Consider the following 27,213-nt stretch of genomic DNA (forward strand, 5'->3'; position numbering starts at 1 on the left):
TAAACGGTGTAAATGCATCTAAATGCAGATTCTACATGCCACCTCTGCATTGCAAACACAAATTTTGTAGATACTGATTTTCGTTGATTGGTAACAACTCTATAAGTGTCTTACTATGTAAATTTATTGATTAAATTTAAGAATTTGACCGAAAAGATTATGCAGACATTTAATTAGGTTAGAAGAAAAATGGTCTTATAAAGGTAAAAATCAATTTAAACTTATTGGAAAAGTTCATTTCTGTTACTCCTGCAAACTAATCACCGCACAGAATATGAAGAATATCAAAATCTTTGGGAGCCAGATGTCCACGGCAGTCTGCAACCTGCCAAAGTACAAGCACAATAATACGCTCAGCAAAATATCATCTAATTATCGTTATCGGCAAAATTCCCGAAAATGTCGATTTAATTTTTTGTCAATATCGCACACCCCTACTGTCAATATAAATGTTTAGTACTAGGTTTAATCGGATAGTTCATCCAAAAATGAAACTTTTGTCATCATTTACTCACCCTCAAGTTGTTCCAAACTGGTATGAGTTTCTGTCTTTTGTTGAACGCTAAATATATATATATATGAACCCTGAAATTCCCTGAAATTGTAATTGCGATTATTAATTACGATTATCACAATGAATGTTTATACCATTGTTTGAACTGCATGCTGTATTTTTATATGAAAATAAACAAGCTGAAAACACTCTAACTGAAAAACTTCTAGTGCTTTTCTATGGTATTAAGCCTCAAATGTCAACTATACATCGGACTGGTTTCTTCTTTAAATTATAAAAAAGTAAAATTATGAATAGTATTATAATGTTATACTAAAACTAAAATAATGGGGAAAACCCTTAAGATAACATGTAGATTAAAAAAATGCATCTTAAGCACGCAGAATAACATAAGTGTACTTTGAACGATTAATTGCTGCTTTGAACGATTACGTAATTGTGGCATCCATAACTGTAATCGTGATTATAAATTTGATTAATTGTGCAGCTCTAATTGCCACCATCAACTGCTTTGTTATTAACATTCTTCAAAATACTACTTTTGTGCTCAACAGAAGAAAGAATCTCATGCAGATTTGGAATGACACGAGGGCGAGTAAATTGGTGACAAAATGTTCATTTTTGGGTGAACCATCCCTTTTATATTTCTGCTCATGCTTTAGCGTAATGTTTGTTCTGCTGCTGTAATGTATGAATGTCTTGCTAATGGCAGGTGTATGATCAGATGCCAGAACCCAGATACGTTATTTCCATGGGAAGGTGAGAAACATAAGCTGATCAGGAGAATCTAGTTTATTTTTATCATACTTCATTATGTTTTTCTACAAAAATGGTCTTGTTTCTTTCTTCCTGGAAGTGTGCTAACGGTGGTGGCTACTATCACTACTCTTATTCGGTGGTCCGGGGTTGTGATCGCATCGTTCCAGTGGACATCTACGTCCCAGGTGTGTCTCTCTTCCTTCTACAAGAAAGATCCACCTGTAGCATGATCTGCGTGTTTCTGTTCGTGTCTGATACACAAACTCAAGCACACGCGACACTCACGATGTTTTCACGGTATAAGAGACGTGAACACGTGAACTTCATCTCCAGAGCTGCTCTGAGAGTCACTTCACAGAGAAAAATAAATGAAATAAAAATGCAATGTTTTGTTGTAAATTGTTATATTTTCTTTTGATTACATTTTAAAGGTTTAATTAAATAAAAGTTTTATTAATTCATTTAAGTAGACACCATTTGATAATAAATTTGTATTAAACCCTAAAACACAGAACACGCACCAAAATAAAATATTAAGTGACGAAAGAGCGTGTAGCAAACGAGTTTGTGGAAGCATTTTATTCCCCATTGCAAAGCAATATTGTGGTAATTATCAATATTGTATGATATGAAAAAGAAAGTGTGAATATTATTGTCCATATCACCCAGTTCTACTATAGCTTTTATCAGAATTGTCTCTCATAAGTGTATAATAAGATTATTTGTCCGTCTAGGTTGTCCTCCAACAGCAGAGGCTCTGCTTTATGGCACACTGCAGTTACAGAAGAAGATCAAGCGAGAAAAGAAAATGAGAATTTGGTATCGCAAGTGAAGTGTGATTGTGTTTGTGTGTCTGTTCTGAGATGTTTATTTAATACTGCTCATTTGTTGTGCTCAGAAGGCTCCTCCTCTTTGTAGCTACAATAAAGACTTTCTGCTTCACTGCCGAGTGCACTGACTTCTGTCTGATGCAGATATTTGTGTAGTCATGGTGGTGCAGTAGTTACCATTGTCTGTTCTGAAAAGATCCATCTACAAATAATTAGGTCAGAACTTCTAATTGTATGTATGTACTGGTGAATAAGGTTTGGACTCTCCCTATTTAGAGTAAATGAAGCCATGTGACATTGACATTTTAAGCACATTTCTCCCAGATACCCATATTGTAATACAATGAAACGTATGTTACATGGTAGTATTTGCTGAATTTCAATGACCTTCTTGAGGAAAACACTAACGTATGGATCCTTCAGTGGTACAATACCTCAAGAAAGTTTACGGTGGTGATAAAAGATGTCTGCAAAACAGACTTGAGCAAAAAATTTCAAGAGGAATGCAGCTAACGTCTGAAGCTGCGTTATAGTTAACACTGAAAACATAAAAAAAAAAAAAAAAAACTTTTTGATAACTGAAATAAAACTTTAAAAAACTAATGTTATTTTAGCTCGTTTTCATTTAGTTTAACTTGATGTACTAAAATAAACACAATTTAAAAAAAAAAACAAAAGCTGGTAATGTCAAAATCATAACAAAACTTTCATTAAAATTAACATGAAAGCAGAAAATATAAAAATAAAATATTAAATGAAAACTATAATAGAAATACTAAAATAACACTGTGCTGTGGAGCCGCTTTATCTGTGAATGCATTCACAATACTTATTAAATATGATATATATAAAGCACAACAGGTAGCAGTATCTTAATTATGTAGTGTTTATTTTAATGAAGTGCTATCCAAAAAGAATAGCACAACTATGAATAGTCATTTATAAAACCTTTTTCTAGTCATCTTGAGAGCATTTAATACACTTTACCCTTATAAATGAATTAAATAATTCCATTTCAGAGATACTTGAAAGTAGAATGATTTACGATTTATGTACAGTTTGTTTTTGTCTTATTTAACAATAGTTGGTGTGATCATCTTATTAAAGGAATAGTATTTGCATTCACTGGGAGGACTGATGTCCATCAGTGTGGTGCTGATCTTCTCCTTTTTGAATCCAGCTTCCAGCAGGTGAGGAACTTGTGTCTCCTGGAGAGAGAGAGAAAAATAAAGTAGTGTCTCATCATAAAACCAGAGCACAATGATATGGATTCAGTGAGGAGGAGTGTGTCAGGAATTGAGTTACTCACTTGGAACATCTTGTCGATGTCGTTGTATTTGTTTTTCAGCAGCTCGCCCCAGGAAGTGAGGTTACAGTATGTGAGCACACCGCCAGGCTTCAGCAGTCTGTGAGCATGAGCCTGACAGCACAGTTGATTGTGTTTAGGAAACAGTGTGATCACTCACAGCAATCATCAGCTCAGATGGTTTCAACGTAACTTTCCACAAACCTTGATAAAGCTGAACTGATGCGTGTGCCAGGTCTCCTCTGACAAAGGGTATGTGTCATAAAGAATACCTGTGATTGGAGAACAAATACATGCAATTTCACACATCTGTCACAATTCCATTCATTTCGACTTTATATAATACTCATTTTCTGTCTAGTGTAATTTAATATATTGCATACAGTACTGTACAAAAGTCTTGGGCTATTAGTATTTTCACCAACAAAAAAAGATGGTTTTAAGCCAGTTATTTTTATATCTTTTGCTGTAGTATATCTTTTGCATTCAAAAGTTTGGGGTTGGTAAAATTCTTTAATATTTTGAAAGAAGTCTTTTATAGGCTGCATTTCAGTAGAAATGCTAAATATTATTACAATTTAAAATAACTTATGTATTTTAATATATTTGAAAAACATTTACTAAACGTATATTGATATATATATATATATATATATATATATATAATAATTTTTTTTTTTTTTTTTTTTTTTTCTGAGAGTCCAAGCTGAATTTTCAGCATCATTACTCCAGTCTTCAGTATCACATGATTTTTCAGAAATCATTCTAATATTCTGATTTGCTGCTCAAACATTTCTTAATATTACAAATGTTGGAAGAGTTGAGCTGCTTCACATTTTTGTGATAATACATTTTTTCAGGATTCTTTGTTGAATAGAAAGTTCAAATGAACAGCATTTCTTTTCAGCAAATCTTTTGTAACATTATAAATCTCTTCACTTTTGATTTATTTAATGCCCCGATGTTGAATAAAAGTGCATTTCTTTCAAGGATAAAAAGCAAGACTTGTATATACACTACCGTTCAAAAGTTTGGGATCAGTAAGACTTTAATAAACAACTACCTACCAATCATCAATTCATCATATAAAAAATAAAAAAAACAGAAAAAAACAGTAATCTTGCGAAATGTTATTACAATATAAAATAATGGTTTCTATTTTAATATCCTTTAAAATATAGTTTATTTCTGTGATGCAAAGCTGAATTTCCATCAGCCATTACTCCAGTATAAAGTGTCACATGATCCTTAAGAAATCATTGTAATATGCTGATTTATTATTAATAATCAATGTTGGCAAAAGTTGTGCTGCCAATTATTTTTTTGGAAACTTTTTTAGGATTCTTTGAGGAATAAAAGGTTAAAAAGAACAGCATTTATTCAAAATATTAATCTTTGCTATCGCTTCTTAACAATTTAACACATCAATTGTTTTAAATAAAAGTTTTAATTTCTTTCAAAAAAAGAAAGGATAAAAATATACTGACCCCAAACTATAGTGTATATTGTTAGAAAATTTTTATATTTTAAATAAATGCTCTTCTTTTTTACTTTTTTTCATCAAAGAATCCTGAAAAAAGTATCACAGTTTCCAAAAAAATATGAAGCAGCACAACAGTTTCCAGCACGGATAATAAATCAGTATATTAGAGTGATTCCTGAAGGATCATGTGACACTGAAGACTGGAATAATGATGATGAAAATCCAGCTTTGCATCACAGGAATAAATTAGATTTTAATTTATATTAAAATAGAAAAACATTTTTTACATTGTAATAATATTTCACAATATTACATTTCTTCTTGTATTTTTTATCAAAGAAATGCAGCCTTGATGAGCAGAAAAAAAACATTAAAAATCATTCTGATCCCAAACTGTTGACCGGTAGAGTATATTATTTTCTTATTTTTTATGTACAGTCATCAGAAAGTAAACACTTTTCACCTCCTTTGACAGAAGATATTTTGCTTACATTATAGTAAATATTAAAATGATTTTACCATCAAAGTGATTGTGGGGTAGGGTTGGCGCCACATCCTCCCACAGGCCTTTCAGAGGAACAATCTGTGCAAGTTTAACCAAAATAATAACAGTTTAAGAAGTCATAAACTGGTTTGTAATAACAACTCCGTACAAATCAGATACAGATATATTTCCTTTACTTTATGCGGCTGACTTTTGGCCCATTCCTGTAGCTTCTGGAATACACCGTCATTGCACTCGATGATCCAGTGCTCCTCGATGGGGAAAGACTCCACTTTAGTGGCTGCTATAGCCATCCCAAAGCCGATCTCAAGCACCCTTCCACCTACATTCACAAACAGGACAGGACAAGAGGTTTATGCTGATTCACATGGTTTCTCATTCATAATTTACTACCATTTCATTTTGTCCATTAAGTGTATATATTTTACTACTCCATATTACTGACATGGGAAAGGTCCTGCGCCTGGAGCTGCAGGAGGTGATATTTCAGGAAGGAGTTAAAATAGGCATGTGAGGAGTAAAGGGGTCACTGGTGTCCTGCCCTGATCAAAATGAATGGCATTTCTAGAAATTCAGTTTGTAAACCATTGATATGACACGCGCTCTTTGTAACTATGAAACCATAAATAACCTTTATGACAAATAATATTTATGGTTTAGTAATATGTGTGAATATAATCAGACGAAACGCGTTTCAGTGCAACCACACAGAAGGCACGCGCATTCACGCGCAACAGGAGCGCGCCGTTTCGTGGTTGCGCGTGAATGCGCGTGCCTTCTGTGTGGTTGCACTGAAACGCGTTTTTAAGTCCGAGGCAGCTGAATCGCATTCAGTGAGCTGGTGTTTAACTTCTGCAGTCTGCGTGTGGAAGTTTTGCACCTGTCGTCGTGGCATACGCACGTGTTTGTGTCACGCACTCACGGATAACGCATTCTTATCTGACGGCCACAACGTCAAAAGTTCACGTACAAGGAATTCTAGGAGCTGGTGATTAATATTAATTAGGTAACGCCTTTGGACGCTCCAGGAAGGTTACGAAGCAACGTCAGCATTTCTACATTAATATTCATAAGCTAAGTAGTGAGGGGAAGTCTCTGGCAAGACTCGTTTCTGGAATCGATTCATTCGAACAGATCGTTCAGAACTAAATTTAATGATTTATTTATTTATTGAAATTTAATTTAATGATAATTAGCGCTATCACGTGGTCGTCCGCTTTTTTATTTTTTTAAATAGTGATTTTTTGCTTACTATATAATAACGTTAGTAGGTAACTAAACGTATATTCGGTCAGTGCTCGGTTCAGTGAGTCAGTGAGTTGTCGACTTGTGAACCGCTGAGGACCGATTCATGAACGAATCATCTATACGGGTATGTTCAAAAGATTCGATTCAACTGAAGGATTCATTTAAGAATCGCCACCATAGAATTCTCAATTTTGCAGTGTTATTGAGAACATGTCTCGTTTAAAGGTTTTTGACAGATAATATGGACACTTTAAATAAAATAGGACTGTAATAAAGTCACTTTCAACAAAAACATAATGCAATGAATTACTTCATTAACTCACTAATCAAGAATAAATAGGACATTACCTTTAGATGCAGCAACTGTTGCAAGAGAGTGCATATATGGAGTTTCCCAGCGCTCCATGACGGGCTTCCCCATGATCTCCAAGTGTGTGTTGGCCTCATTGTAGTCAGCACTCGCGTCGTGCCACACTTGTTTGCAGTTTTCACCCTTTGAGAAGATCGGCTGCGCCGTGGTCATGGTGGATTGTTGAATGTTGACAGATGTGGTGTGGTGTGATATCAACGCACAGCTACTGAAGAGATCGTCTCTGCCCTGACTTCAGTGTTATATATTTAAAGAACTGCTGATTGTGCAAGAATCAGTCAAAGAGTGAGTGTTGATGAGGGGGTGGTCTCTCACATGCATTGCTCTCTAGACAGCTGGAACAGCTTCTGATTCATGATGGTTAACCCAACAGCTGTAACCCTGTCCTTCACTTTTTAAAATGTGTTGGTTATGCATTTTCATGTGGCAGAACCGTGGTGCAGTGATTGTAGATGATAATACAATGGCACTTTGATGTGCTGTGCAAAAGTCCAAAAGTCTGGGACCACATTGAAAATCTGGGACTCAAAAACTAATTTAAAGGGACAGGTTACCCAAAAAATGAAAATGTACACAAGCTGAAGTTGTTCCAAACCTGTATGGATTTCATTCTTCTACTTAATATATCAAAGAAGATATTTTGAAGAATGTTGGTAACCAAACAGTTGACAGTAACCATTGAGTTGCACAGTATTTTTTCCATACTATAAAAAAGGTAATTTCGAGTTTTTACCTCACAATTCTGACTTTTTCTCAGAATTGCATAATACAAACTCGCAGTTCTGACTTTTTTTTTCTCAGAACTGTGAGGTATAAACTCACAATTATTAGTTATAAAATCAGAATTGTGAGCTAAAAATGCAAAATTCTGAGAAAAAAAGTCACAATTGTGAGATATAAACTGACTTCATTTCTCAGAATTGTGAGTTAATATCTTGTAATTCGGACTTTATAACACGCAATTGAACACGCAACAGAATTTCGAAAACTCGCCATTGCGAGAAAAATAAAAGTCAGAATTGTGAGATAGAAAGTCGCAATTGCCTTTTTTATTCCAACAACTGTTAGGCAGTCCAATTAACAGTTGCAAATTTGTGTCACATCATGATGGATAACATGGATCATCAAGTTCTGCAGGAGTTCATGAGTGATGTCATAAATGCAAAATAGGGACAGGTTAAATACTATTTCATTGTCAATTGTCAAAAATGGGTGCATATGTTTTACATAGTGATCTCACCTTGGACCCTAGTATACCACAGTACTGAATGATTAGCATATACATGCATGATACACATTCAAAAATGCGGTATTCTGTGATCCTTGCCCCCCAACAAAAAAAAAAGGTAGCCTGCTACTGTGGCGCTTTTGTATGTGTGCATTTCAGTATTAACTCTCATCACGTGAGGCTGATAGTTAAGGTTGTGCAATTGTATAGAACAAGTGGACTTTCTGAACTATTTACCTGCTCGACGACAACAGTTTTCATCAATATTTCAGTTAATATTTCGTAGGTTACTTGCATACCCAACATTCCAGTGTTTCAAAACTACTGATATTGATATCGTCTGTGTTCTGCTGCAACATCTTAATGGATCTCTTTGCATATAACAACTCACATTCTGTGAGCAGAAAACTAAACACTATGGAAAATCTGAATTTATTCATTTAAATTGACTACTGAAAGCAAATTCATTTGTCCTTATGTTATTTAAATCAACTCCTGACTGATTAATACTGGATTTAATCATTAGCCTAATTAATAGAAATGTTTGGCTGCGTATAAACCCTCTTTGGTTTTCATACTCTATACTAGTAGCTCCTTCTCCTGTCCTGTAAACACTGATAACCCCTTCAACGGTGTATTTTTGAACCTAGGTTTGCTGATTCCAAGCAGCTTATCACTGGATCACGATTAAGCGCATTCAGAACAGACATTGCTTAATTTCACCAAAAAAGGGATTCTGTCCTCATGTTTTTACAAAGCTTTTCTTTTCTTTGTGGAATAAAAAAGGAGACACTTTTATAATGTACAGACCACATTCTCCCATGCAATACATTAAATAAAGAATGTGAAAGCACCATGAAAACAAGTGGTTCATGCACTCTATTTCAAGCCTTCTGAAGTCATATGATGTCTTAGTGTGAGAAACAAACAGAAATAAGGAGTAAATCTTCCCTCTAATGAGCTGTGAACCACTTCAAACAGATCAGTGAGTCATGTACTGAATCACTCTGACTTGCAAACAAATCATTCAGACCTGATTTGTGACCTGGAACAACGAATCACTGAAAGAAACTGACAGTAAATAGTGATTCATTGCTAAATTGGTTTTAACTGCCTTTCACATGAACTTATGAGAACAGAGCTGAATCATCCGGGAATGGCAAAGCTGAACAGCCTCAGCCATCAGTCATTTTCACTATATTCAAAAAAATAAAATAAAATAAAAAGCCAGGCCATTTTTCAAAATCAAATTAATTTGTGAGTGAACTTTCTTGGACATACTCATGCTAATATGCTAATATATATATATATATATTTATGTTTAGAATATTGATATAAAATATATACAATAAATATGCAGGTCTAATATATATATATATATATATACATATACATATATATATATATATATATATATATATATATATATATATATATATATATATATACACATATATATATATATATATATATATATATATATACATATAAATATATATGTATATATATATATATATATATATATATATATATATATATATTACTTTAGGCTAGTGGACTCAATTTCCCATCATTCCGCGCGCTCATTGCACCGCCCTTGCTGGGGCGCCCCGTGTGTTTTGCGTCAGTGTTGCGCAGATTCGGTTTGAACCGAAAGCGGAGTGTGACCTTCCCGGGCGGCGGAGACCGGCAGGAGACCGAGCGAGCGGACCCATGTCAGCACTCCCGTCCACAACCCTCGCCACGGAGATGAACAGCAACATAGCTGGAGATGAAATCGGGTAAGACACGGTGTGCTGTATGACAGTGTTTGGATGTAACGCAAGTTCCCCGTCCCGTCCCGGCGGAGAAAGATGCGCAGCGGGCCGCCCGGAGGACAGCAGATACGAGCTCCGCACTCACGCCGGTGCACCAGGAAACTCCTTCAGCCTGATAACAACATGCTTTCGGCTAATTTAACTGATAAAATGCTTGCATAAAGAAGCAAAGAGATAGCTCGACAGAAAGAGCACCAGCTGTCAAACTGCAGGCTTGTATCACTGTGTTTATGCAGGAAGTTTCTTATAAACAAACTGCAGTATTTTATCACTCGCCTTTTATAGTGTAAGTTTTATACAGTCTTCTCTGTGCTCTTGTTATCCTGTAAGTTTATAATCACAAACTGAAGACTTGTATCACTTGTCTCAAAAAGTACTACTTTTTATTTTATTTGAATATTTTTATAATAATCATATTGGAGGATTTAATCTCTCTGACATTCATGCTATAAGGTTTATAATCAGACCAGAGGAGAAACTCATGCATGCACACGGTGTGACCCAGCCTGCAGTGGTTTACATCAGCCAGGTAGATCTGTTAAACCGGCTCGTGTCTGAGATGGTTTCGGAGTGGATCTGGGTTATTCAAATGTACGGTTGATTTATGGTTTTGACTCGTTAGACTGCACAGATCAGGCTCTCTCTGCCAAGGGCGAACGTGTTTTCTCTCCTTCACCTTGACTCATGTTCCTTTCTGAATGCACACAAATGCATTGTGACGTTCCCTCATCTTTGTGTTGCAGGAAGCTGTTTGTGGGTGGATTGGATTGGAGCACCACCCAGGGTGAGTGTAACTGTCATATTAACCTTCTTACAGTAACATTAGTTGCTCTTCAATAATGCAAGTGTGTGCACTGCGAGCCCGTATCACCATAGTGTGTCTTGTTTCGCACTGCTGGCTTGATGCACGCTATAATATTCTCCATTAAACGTATATTTGCTCGGCATGTTCCCAGAGTAGAACCAAGGCTGTCACTCAGGGGTTGAGCTTGGCTTCTCAGTATGTGGGTGCAAGTGAGAGAGCCGGTTAGACGCAAGCTCCAGAAATCGGATAAAGCCTGTATCAAATTACATGCGTAAAATGCAACGAGGAAATCGATGGAAAATGAGCTAATATTGTTTGTGGCATTTTTTTTTTTTTAATGCTTTCTTTTTAAATATGCTTTTCATATAATGTTATACATTTTCAAAGCCTTGTTTGTTGTACTTATTCCTGTCATATGATGCTTTTACGTAATGTCAGTAATTGCATGTAATGTCATTCTTGCTTTTGCATATAAAACCAAATTGTAATGTTCTGAATTTTGACCTTTGGTACATTTATGAAGTGCGCTGGCACATTTTTAAGAATATATTACTTTTTATATCATATCAGTTCGCTCAACTGAGATATGTATTGCAGTTTAAAATTCATACACTTGTTCAAGAGTTTGGGGTTGGGAAGATTTTTTTAAAATGTTTTTGAAACAAGTCTCAACCAGGCTGCATTTATTTGATCAAAAACACATTAAAAGCAATTAAAAATTGCTTAAAATTAAATAAAAATTGCTTTTTATTTATGTGCTGAGTTTTCAGCATCATTACTCCAGTCTGCAGAGTCACATGATCCTTCAGAAATCATTGTAATATGCTGATGTACTGCTCAAGAAACATTTCTTTTTGTTATCAGGGTTTGTAATGGTTGCTTTATATTTATGCAGCGCAGCTAAGGCATTTTAAGGCACTGTGCTAATGCTGATTTCTAATAACTGCCATAACAATATGTAGGCAGGTATAATATATCTATAATTTATATAATACATCTGCGCTGCATTGGGCTGTTGTGCATGTGTTGTTGTAGAATCTGATGATCTGAAGCAGTGGTTCTCAGCTGGTGTTGCTTCAAATCCCAGATATTACATTGTTTTTAAGGTTGAAGGCATGTAATGCAAATCATTAATATGTGGATTCTGGTCTCTAGTCTGGTTTGGCTTACTTCTGCCATTTATCAGATACGCACCACCAGTTAAGAACCACAGTTCTAAATGTATCAGAAGTTCATTATTCCTCTCGGTGTTTTGTTAGAGACGTTGCGAAACTACTTTTCTCAGTATGGAGAGGTTGTGGATTGTGTCATCATGAAAGATAAAAGCACAAATCAGTCCAGGGGCTTCGGCTTTGTGAAGTTTAAAGATCCCAACTGCGTACGGACCGTCCTGGACACCAAACCTCATAACCTGGATGGAAGAAATGTGAGGAGAATTACTGATAATCCTATTTTTTTTTGTCCAGTTGTGATAAATGCATCACATTTCATGCTCACTTAAAAACATCTGTATCATTTGACCCCAAAATCAAGTGCTCTAATGGCATGCTGGCTTGATGTGTTTTTTAACTAAATAAGTGTTATCCGTTTATTCTCGCAGATCGATCCAAAGCCTTGTACGCCAAGAGGGATGCAGCCTGAGAAAACTCGGGCAAAAGACGGCTGGGTAAGAACTTGAAAATGTAAAACCACTTGAAATGTTTGTTTTTTTTTAAATACAAGTATGCTCACTATACAGTCGATTTAATTTTATTACTGCTTTAGTTGTCCAGTCTTTGCTTAACTCTAAAAAAAAAAGCTCAAATATTCTTTTTTTTTGTGTGTGTGTGTGTGTGTGTGTGTGTGTGTTTTAGAAAGGAAGCAGAAGTGACAGCAATAAATCTAAGAAGATATTTGTGGGTGGAATTCCTCATAATTGCGGTGAAGCTGAACTCAGGGATTATTTCAACAGATTTGGAGTGGTGAGATGGACACAGATGCAGAAATGTACCGTTTTTCTTTAATCAGGCATTATTAATAACAAGATAAAATCCATAAAAATGATGTCAGACGATGCTCAAACGAGCATATACAGTGGCGTCTCAAAGGTTCTTGCTTATTAATAAGTGACCTAGACGTGCAAAATCATAAATGTATCCTTGTATTTGTATTTTTAGCTTTAAATTTTTTGATTTTCACACCTTTGAACCCCACTGTATGTAATGTGTTCTATATATGATGTAGTTTTTTATGTCGGTTTCGTCCTTCACGGTCCTGTTCTCCCTTTTGAAGTCACAGAGGTGGTGATGATCTATGACGCAGAGAAACAGAGGCCTCGAGGTAATCCACACATTCAGATTTGCTCCCATTGAGTCTTTCTCTTACCTCATGCACAAGACAAACTATTCCGACCCAAAGAGAAGAGAACATCACCATCTGCCCCTCTCATGTGTGTAATGCTTGATTTGGTGTGTCTCAACCTCTTGCATGGTGGCAAGGCAAATCAGCAGCATCCACATGACACGCAAACATTTGCATCAAACATGCTCCGTCAGTTCAGCGTCTTGCACATCTGCTTGTGCCTTAAAGGAATAGTTCATCCATTTTTTTTTTACTCAATTCAAACCTGTATGATGTTTTTTTTTCTATGGAACACAAAAGGAGATATTATGGAACTATCTTTGTGTGTGTTTATTTTTTTAAATAACTGAATGTGAGTGCTGTTTTTGAAAAGAGCAATGTGAATATTTTTCAATAAATTCCAATTTTGTGTTCCATGGGAAAATTAAATAACAGGATATAAAAAATCTCTATCAAATTTTAAAACAGTGTAATGCAGTATGGCTGACACTTTTCAAATACAGTTAGTATTTGTTTTCCATAACAGCACATATGACCAGCTGTGGCCATGACGTGGTCCAGCTGAAGAGTTAAATGAGAAACAAAGCCATGAAATAAAAAAACCCCAGCTATTTCATTTTAAAATCCTTTTTAACACAGTTTACGGAAAGATTGCAGTGCAATGTTTACATTTGCTCAAACCATGTTTTCAAGAGCAGTTTCCCTTGCATTTACTGTTTGAACTTACAGTGCTTTTCACATTTCACTCTCGTTGGGTAAACGTGGAATAGTTTGTCATGTGAACAATTGCAGTTGTCTTATTAAATTATATAAAAGGTTTTGTAATGAACGTTTACATTTGATTGATCAACAAAATAAGTGTGTATTGCAATGTAGTACATTTAAGTAAGCCCTTTCTATCTTTCTTTTTATGTCCCTGTTTTCCTTGTCAAGTGTTTGAATGCATTAACGTTTCTTCCTGAGATATGTCTATTCTTTCTTGTAGGATACAATACAGATAGTGGCACCACACAGATTAAGGCATGGTGTGAAACACACTCTTGCTTGTTTCTCTGGTGTAAACATGGTTAATGCTTCAATTTGTGCCCAACTACAGGCAGTGGGTATTGTCAGATAATTTACGCATTGCTTTCTCGTCACAAAAACTGCATAAAACAAGTGTGCCATAGTGTGGCAGATGTCCTCTGTTTGCGTTTTACTCTTCGTGATAGAGGAATTACACACTGTCTAGCTGTTAAAGTCAGGTTTGTGTTCTAAGTATGCAGGATATCACAATGTTTTGACTGTAAAAGGGAAGGGCAAGGATGATCGACTTGCCATCCAGCAACCATCTAGTCGATTGCTATTTTTTGGATGTAAGTGCAAATGGAAATGAATTCAAGGAGTGCTGTGCATTAGCGTGCAGTACTTTCAGCATTGCAAAACCCTCTTCAGGAAGTTGTCTGTCTAAATTCATCTCACTTGTCAAAGTATCGCTTGTGCAAATTCACCGCCTTCAAAAGAAAATTTAGTTCAGATGCTGTCCAGTGTGAACGGCACTTAAACAGGACCTACTAGATGACAGATTTTCCTAGTCAGTTTTGAGTAGTCCGTAACAGACATGAGTGCATTAAATTGACTTTTTCTTCTTTAATGAAACCAGGCCTGATGATGATGAAGGGCAGGTTGAGTATATTTAGTCCTCGTTTAGACAGATGGTTCTGCTCCACATAGTGTACGAATTCTCAGATCTCTTCAGTCTCGAAGGACGCGCAATCGGAATCAGGTTAGATCCCAAAGTGGAGATTCTCGCAGCCCAGTTCTGCCACAGTTATCTGATCTGACGGAAACTAGTTCACACTGGTGGATCTGGCGCAGCTAAACTCAGCTGCTGCTGGAGGATTGTGCTCTGTCTTATCACGTAAGTGACCTTGGAATCGTGCTCCGCTTCGGCGGCCCACTTTGATAGTTCTGACTATGCGACCCCTGCACGCATGGGTGCACGCGGTGGCGTCTTTTTCACTGTCCTCGAGCCTTCATGCAGATCACTGAAATTGAGCATTAACCAGGGTTACACCACATGAGAACCTAAGCTGCATTAAATGTTTCACAAATATCCTTATATCCTTGTGGTGCTTTTGTTGCAATGTTTCAATCTTTGTTCTCTCGGTTTGCCCAAAGTACAACAGCATTTTGGGAAGCTTTGAGAAAAACCAGTAAAACCTGTAGTTGTAATGATCATTCTTGTTATGCATTGATGACTGTGGTTGCTGCTCACATTTGTTGTGTAAGATTTGGGGTGGTGATGAAAGAGGTTCGGATGAAACTTAAAAGGCAGAAAAAAAAAAAAAATCAAACCTATAATTTGTCAAATCTGATCTGTCGTCAGTACTGGTGAGGTTGCATAAGACCTGTCTTCAGTTATCGAATGCCCTCTGTGGCTGTTAATCATTAAATACGTTCAGGGTTAAAGTATTGAAGGGAGCAAAAATATACGTAACACTTCTGTCCTTTCGGGCCTCCACCTGTGACCTTTCCTGGTGACTCGGGCCGTGATGTCATCTGAACCTCAGGGACCCCCCACCCCATCCCTCTTATGTTCTTCTAGCTGTTCTGTCCCAACACCCTGCTGCTCTGTTGACTTTTGGTCGTTGGCTAGGTTTTGGATTTATTACTTTCGAGGCCGAACAATCAGTGGACCAGGCTGTCAACATGCATTTTCACGACATCATGGGCAAAAAAGTGTGTAGTTGTAGTTTTATTTTCCCCTATAACAGAATCTAAAGCTTGGGCGACCAAACATGTGTGTAAACTAATAGTTCGAAAATCGACATTTAATGTGTGAGGGAGTTTTTTTCTCATTCTCAAAAAAACATGATTTCTCTCCCAATCCGGGGAAAGTTTACAATATATTGAGCAAAACCTTTTTTATTGTGTTTTGTTTGCCTGAGTTGTCCTATGAAAGGGTTAAATTTTATACATTTGTACATAAATTTCTGACCATGTTAGTCGCCCAAGGCTTGGTTCATTTGAACCGCTCCTTTAGGTGCTGTAATGCTATATAAAAGTGATTAATTTAGGGAATTTAAATTATTAAAATAAAGAAAACTATCTGAATATGTTGCTGTTATTTAACAAATATTATATATTTATAAATTCTAAGAGAACCTTAAAACATTAAGTGTTTTATCAGCACTCACCTAAAGAACCGGTTGGTTTCCTTTTTTTAATTTAATTTAAAAAAAAATTTTATTCAGGTTATTACTGTCAGGTCACTTACTATTTGAGTTCTATAATGATCCCAGAAGGCAAAGAGAAATCTCAATTAAGTGACCTCAATATTCAAATCTCCATACTGTGTCTGTTAGTTTACTCCAAATGGGCTTTGGGCGGGTAGCAAGCGTCTCTGTAGTGTAAGATTATTGTCTGATACCTAGGTGTATTAGTCTGTTTCGAGGGATAGCGCAAGACTGAACAAGTCGCATGACGTGTTATCTCACCTCACCAGCTCCACTCCCAGAATGGCCGGTTTGAGGTTGATCTGCTTTTTAAAAAAAATAAACCACTAGCATTTCTCACATTTTTTTGACTAATAGTCTCATTAATGCAGAGTGAATCACAGGGGCTCGTCTCGGACTTTTTGCGTTTGGTCTCCCGAGGCATTTCCTTGCTTTGTCATGACTGCAGTGTGCCGATTTAAAGTGAAAAACCAATTCCAGCAAGTTTGTTCAAGACTCCAGAATAGCTCCGTAGGTTTTGTCCTACATTGAGTTTGCTCTCGCTCGCTGACGCTCTCCTTGACTTGGGTCTGTGTTCCTGAAGGAATCAGGTAGTACGGTAGTACCAGGGCTATTGTTCTTCACATGACATTATTTCATTGGGGCTTTAAGGGGGTGGGGCCATACGTTATAAAATTAGAAACTGGAGCATATCAAACTGTGTACCAAATCCCAGCTCTACTGTTGGACGTGAAGACTTGTGCGAGGCCTCCCATCACTCTGAGCGGTGATGCCCGCGGGAGTGGGGGGGGGTGGGTGTTGCTGATTCGAGGGTTGCAGACCACTCGCTCAAACTGATACCTAATTAGGTCGACAGTGAGAGAGGAGGAGAGAGACGAAAAGAGAGTGGCTACATACATTTATGCTGCTTTCCAACTGAAAAAATATTGTCTCTCGCTCTTGATGCAAGGTGACCCCAATAACTCACCCCATTTAGAGTCTCAGCTCTATTTCTGGATCTCCACTTTAATTGGAGTGAAGCTTCCCTGTGTGTGTTAACCTACGTCTATCCATTTTTTTAATCGGAGTGGCAGGTAATAGAATGCCATTCACCTAATTGGATAATTCTATAATTAGTGGTAATTGCTAAGAGAAGCATTGCTCTGGGATGCACGATGAATCGTATTTCTGCTTAAGCTTAATTGTTTACGATATTTGCCTACTGGTTATTTATCCTGATAGCCTTTCATTTGTTCAATTGGCATTTGTGTTATCTTGTTTTGGTGACAAGCCTCCACAAGCTTTCATGGTTGCGGATACCATACACCAAAACTTCAAAAAACACATTAAAGCTTTTTTCTAAACTTGATACATTTTCGGCCAATTGGTTTCCTTAATCTTTCCAACCTGGCAACCATGTGCACACATACTTTCTTTCTCTCTCTCTCTCTCTCTGCTGAAAACACTGTAAACGTGTAAATTAGATTTTAGCAATCTCTATTGAGATATTCTGCTCAAATAACAGTGTAATAGAGCCAGTCTGTTTTCTTTCAGGGAGTCGTTTGTGCTGTTTGCGCAAATAAATTTGCGAGGAAACCATGCGAGTTGACGTTCTCTTGATTTGTGCTTATGTGAAAAAAAGTTTCAGTAACAATACTAATGATTAATAATCGTGATTACATTTTTTCGATTAACTGTTTAACCATTATTAAGACAATAAAACAAAGTCCCATTGACTTATATTATGCGACCGCAAGCTCGCATTAAGATCTGCTTCCATCCAATCAACAACCGTTGGATTGAACCTAGTTTACGCCCTGCATTTCTTTATTTTTTGTTAATCAGTTTCACTCGAATCATAACACAGAAGAAAAAAACGGTTACTACTACCATTACATCGCAACTTCAATAGAGTTCGAAGACATATCTAGAGACCAGAATGTTGTAGTCTTTGGGGTGGGATCTTTTGATCTGGACCTATAAGCACCTGCATAGATGTGCACTAAAATCACTAAGAAAACCTTAGCAACCATTTAGCCACACCTTGCCAACAAACCACAACATCCTAGCATCATAAGCAAGGGCAAACACCATGCTAATTTTCTTCATCATATTAATTTCATATTTGACACAGTATGAAGATTCCTCTCTGATTAGACTTTTGTCTCCATTTTTATTATCTGCATGTCAATTATTTGGTACAATTAGATTATCATTTAAACATCATTGACCCTTATATTTCTATTGCCGTATCTAAACTGAGGTTCTTAAGCATTAGCCAGGGGGAGGTAAGTCTTAATTTTCTATCAGCAGTTTATAACTATTTAAAAGAGCTGAGATGTAAGATATATGCAGGGACGGTGTTTCTCAGGTACATCTGTGGTCATGAAAAATTAATGTTAGTATTTATTCTCAAGTTTAAGCAGAACTCGACCTGCTTGATCTGACCTATAGAGTTGTAGTGAACTTAAATGTCCCTTTCTTACCCAAGTACCTCAGAAACATTGGTTTAAACAATAGAAGAGACCAAGTATATTCCGTTCCATCTGGACTACGGTCATGTATTTGGCCTAAGTAAGAGTATCTTTTCAGTGGTGAGGGCTAAAGTTTTTGATAGGTGAGTGGGGGAGGTAGGCAGTATGTAAATTCTCTTCTTGCTAGTTACGATCTCTTGTCCTTCTGTGCAGGTTGAAGTGAAGAAGGCGGAGCCACGGGACAGCAAAGCTCCCGCCTCCGGTCAGCTGGGAGCCAATCAGTGGGGCCCCCGAGCCATCTTAAGTGCAGCCAATGGCTGGGCAGTACAACCGGCCCCGAGCTGGCAGCAGAGCTACGCGCCTCAGGGTGAGTGACACTGTGGGCCAGAACGCAGCGGGAGCTAAACCACACTGGGTTTGTCCACCATGGGGGGGTGGGTGTTTTCACGTAGATCTTGCCCCCCCAAAAAAAAGCCTGCTCTGCCTGGCGGGAATCCAGAAATGCAGTATTTTAACTGAACATGTTCTGGCTTCGCCCCCATTTGACATACAGTTCTGATTCAGTTTCATGGTCTGTTGGTTGTGAGTTAAAATGTGTTTTTTGTTCCAGGTGTTTGGGTGTCTACAGGTCAACCTCTTGGTATGTTCTTTTTTATTATTACAGATTGATTTGGTTGTTATATTTCAGAGATCTGACTAAAAGGCCAATTCATACCATGCCCGAATATACTTTATATGTGTGTGTTCTTTGTGTAAGTGTAAGTAACTTTGTGTAAGTTATTTAATTTATATTAGGCCTTTAGGATGGTGTATTTTTATTCGGTTTATTAACAAAAGTTCTATGTTTAATATGAGTGAGTTTGTTGTTGTACTTTTTTGTTGTTGTCCATTCAAGCAATTGATGCTGAATTGCCAATAATTTGAAAGTGAAAGTAAAATGTGCACAGGCATTTACAAGCTATTTAATAGCGAAGAAAAGTGAGGAAAAGAGGGAAAACCCCAACGAACCCCACCCCCCGGTGTTACTGGTATTACTGGTCTTGTCAGGGCCGATTAACTGGTGGGAAAATTTCCTCACCGTCACAACCCTACTGTCATCAAAGCTGAATTTAGCAGTTATTAATTAGGTCTTCAGTGTTACATGTTCCTTCAGAAATCATTCTGATATGCTGATTTGATTTAATAATTTTGTCTAAACTCTTCAGAATTGTTTGATGAATAGAAAGTTCAAAAGAACAGCATTTATTTGAAATAGAAACCATGAATTACAATTTATAAATGACTTTCATTTTTTATCAATTTAATGCAGTCTTACCGAATAAACCTCTTAATTTCTTTATTAATATTAATGAAATAATACATTAATATTGTTATTTCTTTATTTATTCATAAACTATTTAGTGTGCATAGAAAATAGTTTGTAAATATTTTATACTTGCGTGTTGTTCAGTTGCATCACACTTGAAGTGAACAGGACTTAACTCGAGTGAGTTTTGACTAACTGAACCCCCTCTGTGTTTCAGGTGGGTATGGACCTCCTTTACCTGCTGGCCGAGGGGCACCCGCGCAACCTCCTTCTCCATTTAATGCATTTTTAGTTGCAGCAGCACCACCTACAGGGGGATTTGGGGCACCTCAGGGATACCCCCAACAGGGCTTTAGCACACAACCTCAGTTTGGTAGGTGAAACTGTTTTATATTTTTGCAGTACTAGAGTTATCATTTCTATATACGATATATAAGGTATAAATATGGGTAAGTTGAACAACTTTAAACAAGATTTTGGCATTATTTTTCTTTCTTTTTCTACATAGGATATAGCTTTGGAACACCTCAAGGTGACCAGTTTGTAGCACAGGGAATGCCTCCCCCTCCTGCCACGCCGGGTGCAGGGCCTTTAGGTTTTGCCCCGGCGACGACTCCCTCTCAGGACCTGAGCAAAGCCGCCCCAGCACAGCCAGACTTCTCCTACAGCCAGTATGGTAAGAATGCACTAAAACGTGGCACCAAACCACTGCAGGGGTTCTGCTTCCTGTTCACACAGCTGAACGGGCATGATGACATCACATACACGCGCTTCCGCACAGACCCTCAGTCTATTTACCCTCAACCCAGGCCTCTAGATTTTTGATACACGGTCTGTGGGGGTTTATCCAGTGGTATGTGTGAATTAGATCATCCTGTACTGCAATGCTGCTTTTGACCAGATGACGCTTCATCTAACGCAGACAAGGGCTTTCATCTGTAGATGTTACAGCGTTGGATGGTGGGGGTGCCGATGGAAAAAATAAAGTGGCAGTGCATGTGAGATTTCACAGGTAGATTTAACTGACTACAGACTTTGACCAAGTATAAAGAATGCCTTTTTGTGCAGGTGCCGACACAGTACAGAAATCTGGGGCATCCATTAGACTATAGAAAATAGAACTGAACCTACAGAAATAGTCATAGGCCACTAGTTCATAAAAGCGGCCAGAGCTGAAAGCATCTGCAGGTCAGCGAGATGTGGGATGCAGTACATTTAGTGGTGCTTGCTAAAGCTGCTATTACTGTAGCAATTATTATTACAACAAACCTCTTACCTTAAGTATTAAAATTCGCCACATTATGCATCCTTTGCTGTTTGTGCTACAAACCTGAATGATGCCTCCAATCATGTAGCTTCTTAAGAATAGGTGTGCAAATACTTTCCCAAACAATTGGACATTTTGCCTGTGAGAAAGGCCCAAAAAATGCTTGCACTTAAAGAGATAGTTCACCTAAACATGACAATTCTGTCATAATTTACTCACACTCACGTCGTTCCAAACCTGGCAGAACCCAAAAGAAGATATTCTGAAAAATGTAAATAACTAAACAGTTTTTGTATGGATAAAGAAAAAAAACTACTTTAAAGAATTTCTCAAAATATTTTCTTTTATGTTCCATAAAGGTCATATAGGTTTGGAATGACATGAGTGTTAATTAAAGATGATAGAATTTAGATTTTGGGTTGAACAGATCCATATCTAGGCACCGATAATCAGACATAACACTTTAGCAACTCACAAACAACCACTCAGAACATATTAGCAACCACCCAAAACACCCTAGCAACATCCTGGCAATCACCCTAAACAGCATAGCAACATCCTAGCAAATACCTAGTACACCTTATCAACTACATACCTTAGAAACCACCAAGAATATCCTAGCCACCACCCATATGACATTAACATATACTTTAGCAACACGCTAACAATCAATCAGAACACCTTAGCAACTGAATACCTTAGAAACTGCCAAGAACACCTGAGCAACTGCATAGCAACTTTTTAACAACAACTTTTATATTTGGAACTGCATAACATTCTAGCAACCACTCATATCACCTTATCAGCCACATAGCAACATACTGGCAACCATATGCTTATACAACAGTCGCACAGCAAAATGCTAACAACCACTCAGAACATCTTAGCATCTACGTACCTTAGTAACCTCCAAGAACAATCTAGCAACTGCATTGCCAACCACTCTAATTTTTGCAACTGTGTAACAACATAACAAAACACTAACAACATAACTACCCAGCAACACCTTCAAAATCATATCCTGCAGTAACAACCCAGAAAACCATAGCAACCTCACATCAAAATGTTAACAATCACTCAGAACATTCTTGCAACCGCATTGCAACATCCTAGCACCCTAGTAATATCCTAGCAACCACTCAGAACCCCCAACAGTGCCCTAGCTACCTCCCAGAACACCTTTGCAACTGCATAGCAACCTCCAAGAACAACCTAGCAACAGCTTTGCATCTTACTATCAACAACTCTCATCTTTGCGACCATGTAACATCCTGGCAACCTCTCATTTCACCTTACCAACCACTTTGCAACATCTTAGCAACCATCCAGAACATTTTAGCAGCCATATACTTTCGCAACAGCCGCACCGTAGAATGCTAACAACCACTCAGGATATCTTTGCAACTGCAGAGCAATGTATTAGCAACCACTCAGAACACCTTATGCAACTACATGAGTGAAATGTTAATCACTCAGAACATTCTAGCAACTGCATAGCAACATCCTAGCAACCACTCAGAACCCCCAACAGTGCCCTAGCAACCTCCCAGAACACCTTTGCAACTACACAGCAACCTCCAAGAACAACCTAGCAACAGCTTTGTATCTTACTATCAACAACTCTCATCTTTGCGACCATGTAACATCCTGGCAACCTCTTATATCACCATACCAACCACATAGCAACATCTTAGCAACCACCCAGAAAACCTTAGCAGTCATACACTTTAGCAGCCACCCAGATCACACTACCAAACCACATAGCAAAGTCTTAGCAACCACTTAGTTATCATATATCTCCTAACAACCACCCAGAACATCCTAGCAACCAAACAGAAAACGCTAACCATTCTTAGCAACTACCTAGCAATCATTCAGATCACTATAACAACCACATACTTAACCACCAACAGCTGTCTAGTATTGTTCTGTTGAGTTTTTCACATGCAAGCACCACTCTCATTGGCTTCACAAAACGCACAGCTTTAGTTTTTAATGTCAGGCTCACATTAATATCAATCTGAGAGGTAAATGGGCAGCTTTACACCAGAATCAATACTGAAAAAGTCAGTATTGGCCATAATAAACATATCAATGAATTTTATGCCAGAGAATCAAGGATGAAGTCTTTAAGCCTGATTTAGTCCAGTCACTTTACTTTGCCATAGATCGAGTGCTGTTAGCATGGGGTCAGGCTGTCTGTGTGGGCTGGATGTATGTATGGGGGGTCTCATCAGCCGCTGTATGTCACGCCTCTGCTTTGCTTCCATTCATCAGCACCTCGATGGCCAAGCAGCCTGATAAACATACCCATTTAGAAAGAGCGTGGGCTCGATCCATCCACATGCTCTGTTCATGAGCCCTGAGAGCAGGAGAGGGCAGTGTCACCTGGGTAGGAGCTGTAAGGTAGTAGTTAAGTCAGACTCTCTTTGGGTCGAGTCAACCTGGTCTCCTCATCTCCCTGCTAGGCTTGGGTAACTATCCTCAGGACCCCTCTGCCTACGGACCAACGCGTCCTTCTCACACTTATGTACAGGAAGAGCAGGGATATAGCGCAGGTAGGTGAGCAACTGCATCCTACAATCACTCAAACCCATAGAACAAACATCAGCCTGTGGACCCATAAGGCTTCAGTTCTGTTTCTCATGCATCCCATGTACAATATGCATATGCCGTATGCATATTCTACATCAGTCTCTTCGGTTTTTCATGGGATATACTAAAGTACAGCTACATGTTATTCAGGGGGCCTCAAGAGACGCACGTTTCAATGAAATAAACTCCACATTTGTGCTTTCTTTTGACCTGAATCTCTCGTGAAGCGCCATTAGACAATATTGTAACTCGTATGGCTTGTAGCTGTAGTTTATTATATGAACAAAACTGACGGCTTGCTTCAGATGTTCTTTTTTCAGTCACTGCATTGCTTTGCTGCCAAAGGATGATCTAATATTGTCTCTACTGGGTTTTCTGTGGATTTTGTGCCCCTCATGCAGCGTGTGACAATCACACCTCAACAAATCTGTGCGGCAATTCAATTCTTTACTTGACTCTTAAAAGTAATCCATTTCTCTTCATTTGTGTTCACGTAGTCTAATGTTTCAATTTCATCTAGAGACTTTCGAATAAATTCTCTCCAAAATGCATTTCTGCCTTGGTATTTCTGTTCGATTTTTGTCCAGACTGCTTTAAATGTGTTTTTCATGACCTATTTGTCATCATACTTTTGTTTTCAGCTGTTTTGGCCACATACACACTGCAAAGCTGCTTTTAAGAGTAAATTCTGTGTGTGTAGGGAACTGATTGAGCAAAAAGAAACATGGATGCCAACAGTTCAATCTGCTTGTGTTGCCCATTTTCAACCAAAGTAATATTAGAGAGATGCATGGAAATTAGTAAAACACGGTTGAGTGAATTTGGTTGTACAATTATAAAATTCATTTGTCTTTGTGGACAGAACGGGACTTAACTCTTATAAATCCAAAGTATACTTCAGTTTTACTGCAAATAGGAAGCGTATGTGTACAGCTGAATGCATTCCCATTAAAGTATACTCCATTTGACGATCTGTGCACACTAGAAAGTTTCATCTTTGTCCAGTGTCTCTCCCCATACACACACACACGTTTCATTGCAGCTACAGTGACAAAATTGTAGAATTTATATGAAAAATTTAATAAGTTTTAATGATATATGAAAAATCGATTTGGATAGTTCACCCAAAAACTGAAAATCATGTCATCATTTTTTCACCCTCAAGTTATTGTACCCAACAGCCATAGAGTTCCATAGTATTTGTTTTCCATACTATGGATGCCAACATTCTTCAAAATATATTTTTTGTGTTCAGCAAAACAGGTTTGCAACAACTTGAATTAAAGGGATACTACTCCAGCTCCAAAATGAAAATGTTGTCATTAATCACTTACCCCACCATGTCGTTCGAAACCCGTAAAAGCTCTTCGGAACACTATTTTAGATATTTTGGATGAAAACTGACTGCCAAGTAAATTACACTGTCAAGGTCCAGAAAAGTATGAAAGACATCATCAGAATACTCCATCTGCCATCAGTGGTTCAACCGTAACGCCACAAGGATGCGCCACAAGTTTTCTTTCAAATCAAAGTGTAAGTACATGTAGAAAACGCATCCTTATGGCGCGGCTGACACAGAAGAGCATAAGTTGCCTGCGTTCAGCTTATATTCTCTGAAATGGCACTAAGGTGATTTGGAGAGACACAGAAGAGACAAATTGTTGAATAAAGTCATTATTTTTGATTTCTTCATGTACAAAAAGTATTGTCGTCGCTTCATAATGTTACGGTTGAATCACTGATGGCAGATGGACTATTCTGTTGATGCTTTTCATACTTTTCTGGACCTTGACAGTGTTACTTACTTGGCAGTCTATGGGACAGTCACAAGCCTCCTGGTTTTCATCCAAAATATCTTAAATTGTGTTCCGAAGACAAACAAAGCTTTAACAGGTTTGGAACGACATGGGGGTAAGTGATTAATGACTAAATTTTAATTTTGGGGTGAACTATCCCTTTAAGGAAGTAGATTTTTCATATACCTTGAAAAATATAGTACAGTTTTCATACAAACAAATCACATGCACTGTATGCATACCCTAGCTTATGCGCAAAAACTGAAGTATACTTTGGTCTTATGAGAAGTGAGGACTGTATTTAGCTGCGGTGTACACTGTACATGGCCTTTATCTTGAGAAGTGCGAAAATCCAGCTAACGCAAATTGTTGAGGGGTTACAAGAAGACATGTCCGCAAAGCCTAGTGGCATGTTGTGCTTTAAAGTTTACTGGTGTTTAATATCATGTCCTGTGTATTCATGTCTGTTGAGACAGGTTATGGGCAGGACCTGAGTGCTTTTGGTCATAGCTTTGCAGACCCCAGCCAGCAAACTGCCTCATACGCCGCAGCCCCCTCCGCACCATCATCAGGAGCCCCACCGGCCGCCAGCAGCTTCGGACGAGGACAGAACCACAATGTACAGGGCTTCCACCCCTACCGGCGCTGAGCTGCTGTCCCACCCCCAATGCAATACACATCGTCAGGGATACAGACGTTTTGAGTGCAAGAACTGGATTTGGGATGGTCTTTCTGAACACTGCAGAGCAAATAAAAGGGGTTTTATTGTGTGTGTAAATTGTGAACGGGGCTCTACTCCGATAATAGGAGACCACAGTACTCTTCTATATTTTGTAGTAGGACTGAACTACTGAAGTATTTAGCAATAGATTCAGATCGTCTGGTCAAACATCAGCACAGAACAGATGCACCAGACATCAGCGACAGGGTCTCTCAATTATTCAGCTTTAATTATGTTAGTGGGGAAATGTTTTTATTTTCAATTTTGTGAATTTTGTTTACTCTATGAGACTTTTACCATTTTATTTAAGTTTGAAATAGATTACAGATGTGTATTATACACCTAAACTGTGCAATTTTTTAAAGAATTTTGTACTAATATATGTGCGCTTTTGATTTTTATTTAAGGACGTAGACTTCCCTCAGGTGGCTGTTAGTGCACTTTGCACTTATGCAAAAAAAGAAAAACACAAAAATGAGAGTTTATTTGAAATAAATGATTTCAAGAAACAGTGTTGTGAAAATTCATTGAGGCGGCAGTTTAATTGCTTCTGACTTGACAAAAAAGGCTTTACATGTATCTCTTCCCTTTCAAGTCAACATGAACTTGTCAAATATTAAAAACTTTTTTCTCTCTCTCTCTCTGAGTGGAA

The 27,213-nt window shown here is 37.8% G+C and overlaps 3 protein-coding genes across 9 annotated transcripts in view; 2 read left to right on the forward strand and 1 right to left on the reverse strand.

Moving 5' to 3' along the window:
• Positions 1-2,215, forward strand: part of LOC109106626 (NADH-quinone oxidoreductase subunit B-like) — a 5,085-nt gene extending 2,870 nt beyond the window's left edge. The window contains exons 6-8 of one of the 2 annotated variants that reach the window (XM_042766089.1): positions 1,227-1,269; positions 1,366-1,458; positions 2,008-2,215. In XM_042766089.1, coding sequence (XP_042622023.1) covers positions 1,227-1,269; positions 1,366-1,458; positions 2,008-2,105 — 234 coding nt within the window. In that variant the 3' untranslated portion in view covers positions 2,106-2,215. Of the gene's footprint in view, positions 1-1,226; positions 1,274-1,365; positions 1,459-2,007 lie in introns of both variants that reach the window. The other variant, XM_042766088.1, reaches the window with a different exon arrangement.
• A 758-nt stretch (positions 2,216-2,973) lies between these two features.
• gamt (guanidinoacetate N-methyltransferase) lies at positions 2,974-7,365 on the reverse strand. Its single transcript, XM_019119601.2, has 6 exons — positions 6,994-7,365; positions 5,574-5,719; positions 5,412-5,475; positions 3,614-3,681; positions 3,413-3,523; positions 2,974-3,311 (listed from the first exon to the last, which is right to left on the reverse strand). The coding sequence occupies exons 1-6, from the start codon at positions 7,166-7,168 to the stop codon at positions 3,174-3,176; spliced, it is 702 nt and encodes a 233-aa protein (XP_018975146.1). The 5' UTR covers positions 7,169-7,365; the 3' UTR covers positions 2,974-3,173.
• Positions 7,366-9,859: 2,494 nt separating this feature from the next.
• On the forward strand, positions 9,860-27,070 carry LOC109106216 (DAZ-associated protein 1). Of its 6 annotated transcripts, none has more exons than XM_042766093.1 (13): positions 9,860-10,024; positions 10,804-10,844; positions 12,125-12,291; positions 12,466-12,531; positions 12,719-12,826; positions 13,136-13,184; positions 15,793-15,926; positions 19,090-19,243; positions 19,487-19,516; positions 20,400-20,555; positions 20,691-20,858; positions 23,918-24,007; positions 26,313-27,070. In XM_042766093.1, exons 1-13 carry the CDS (start codon positions 9,957-9,959, stop codon positions 26,348-26,350), a joined length of 1,269 nt encoding a protein of 422 aa, XP_042622027.1. In that variant the 5' UTR covers positions 9,860-9,956; the 3' UTR covers positions 26,351-27,070. The 6 variants fall into 6 exon arrangements, with proteins under 6 accessions (XP_042622027.1, XP_042622024.1, XP_042622025.1 ...); XM_042766090.1 differs by having other exon boundaries at positions 26,317-27,070; XM_042766091.1 differs by having other exon boundaries at positions 9,861-10,024; positions 15,844-15,926; positions 26,317-27,070.
• The last annotated feature ends 143 nt before the right edge of the window (positions 27,071-27,213 follow it).

The sequence above is a fragment of the Cyprinus carpio genome, chromosome A11 (assembly GCF_018340385.1).
Source record: "Cyprinus carpio isolate SPL01 chromosome A11, ASM1834038v1, whole genome shotgun sequence".
NCBI lineage: Eukaryota > Metazoa > Chordata > Actinopteri > Cypriniformes > Cyprinidae > Cyprinus > Cyprinus carpio.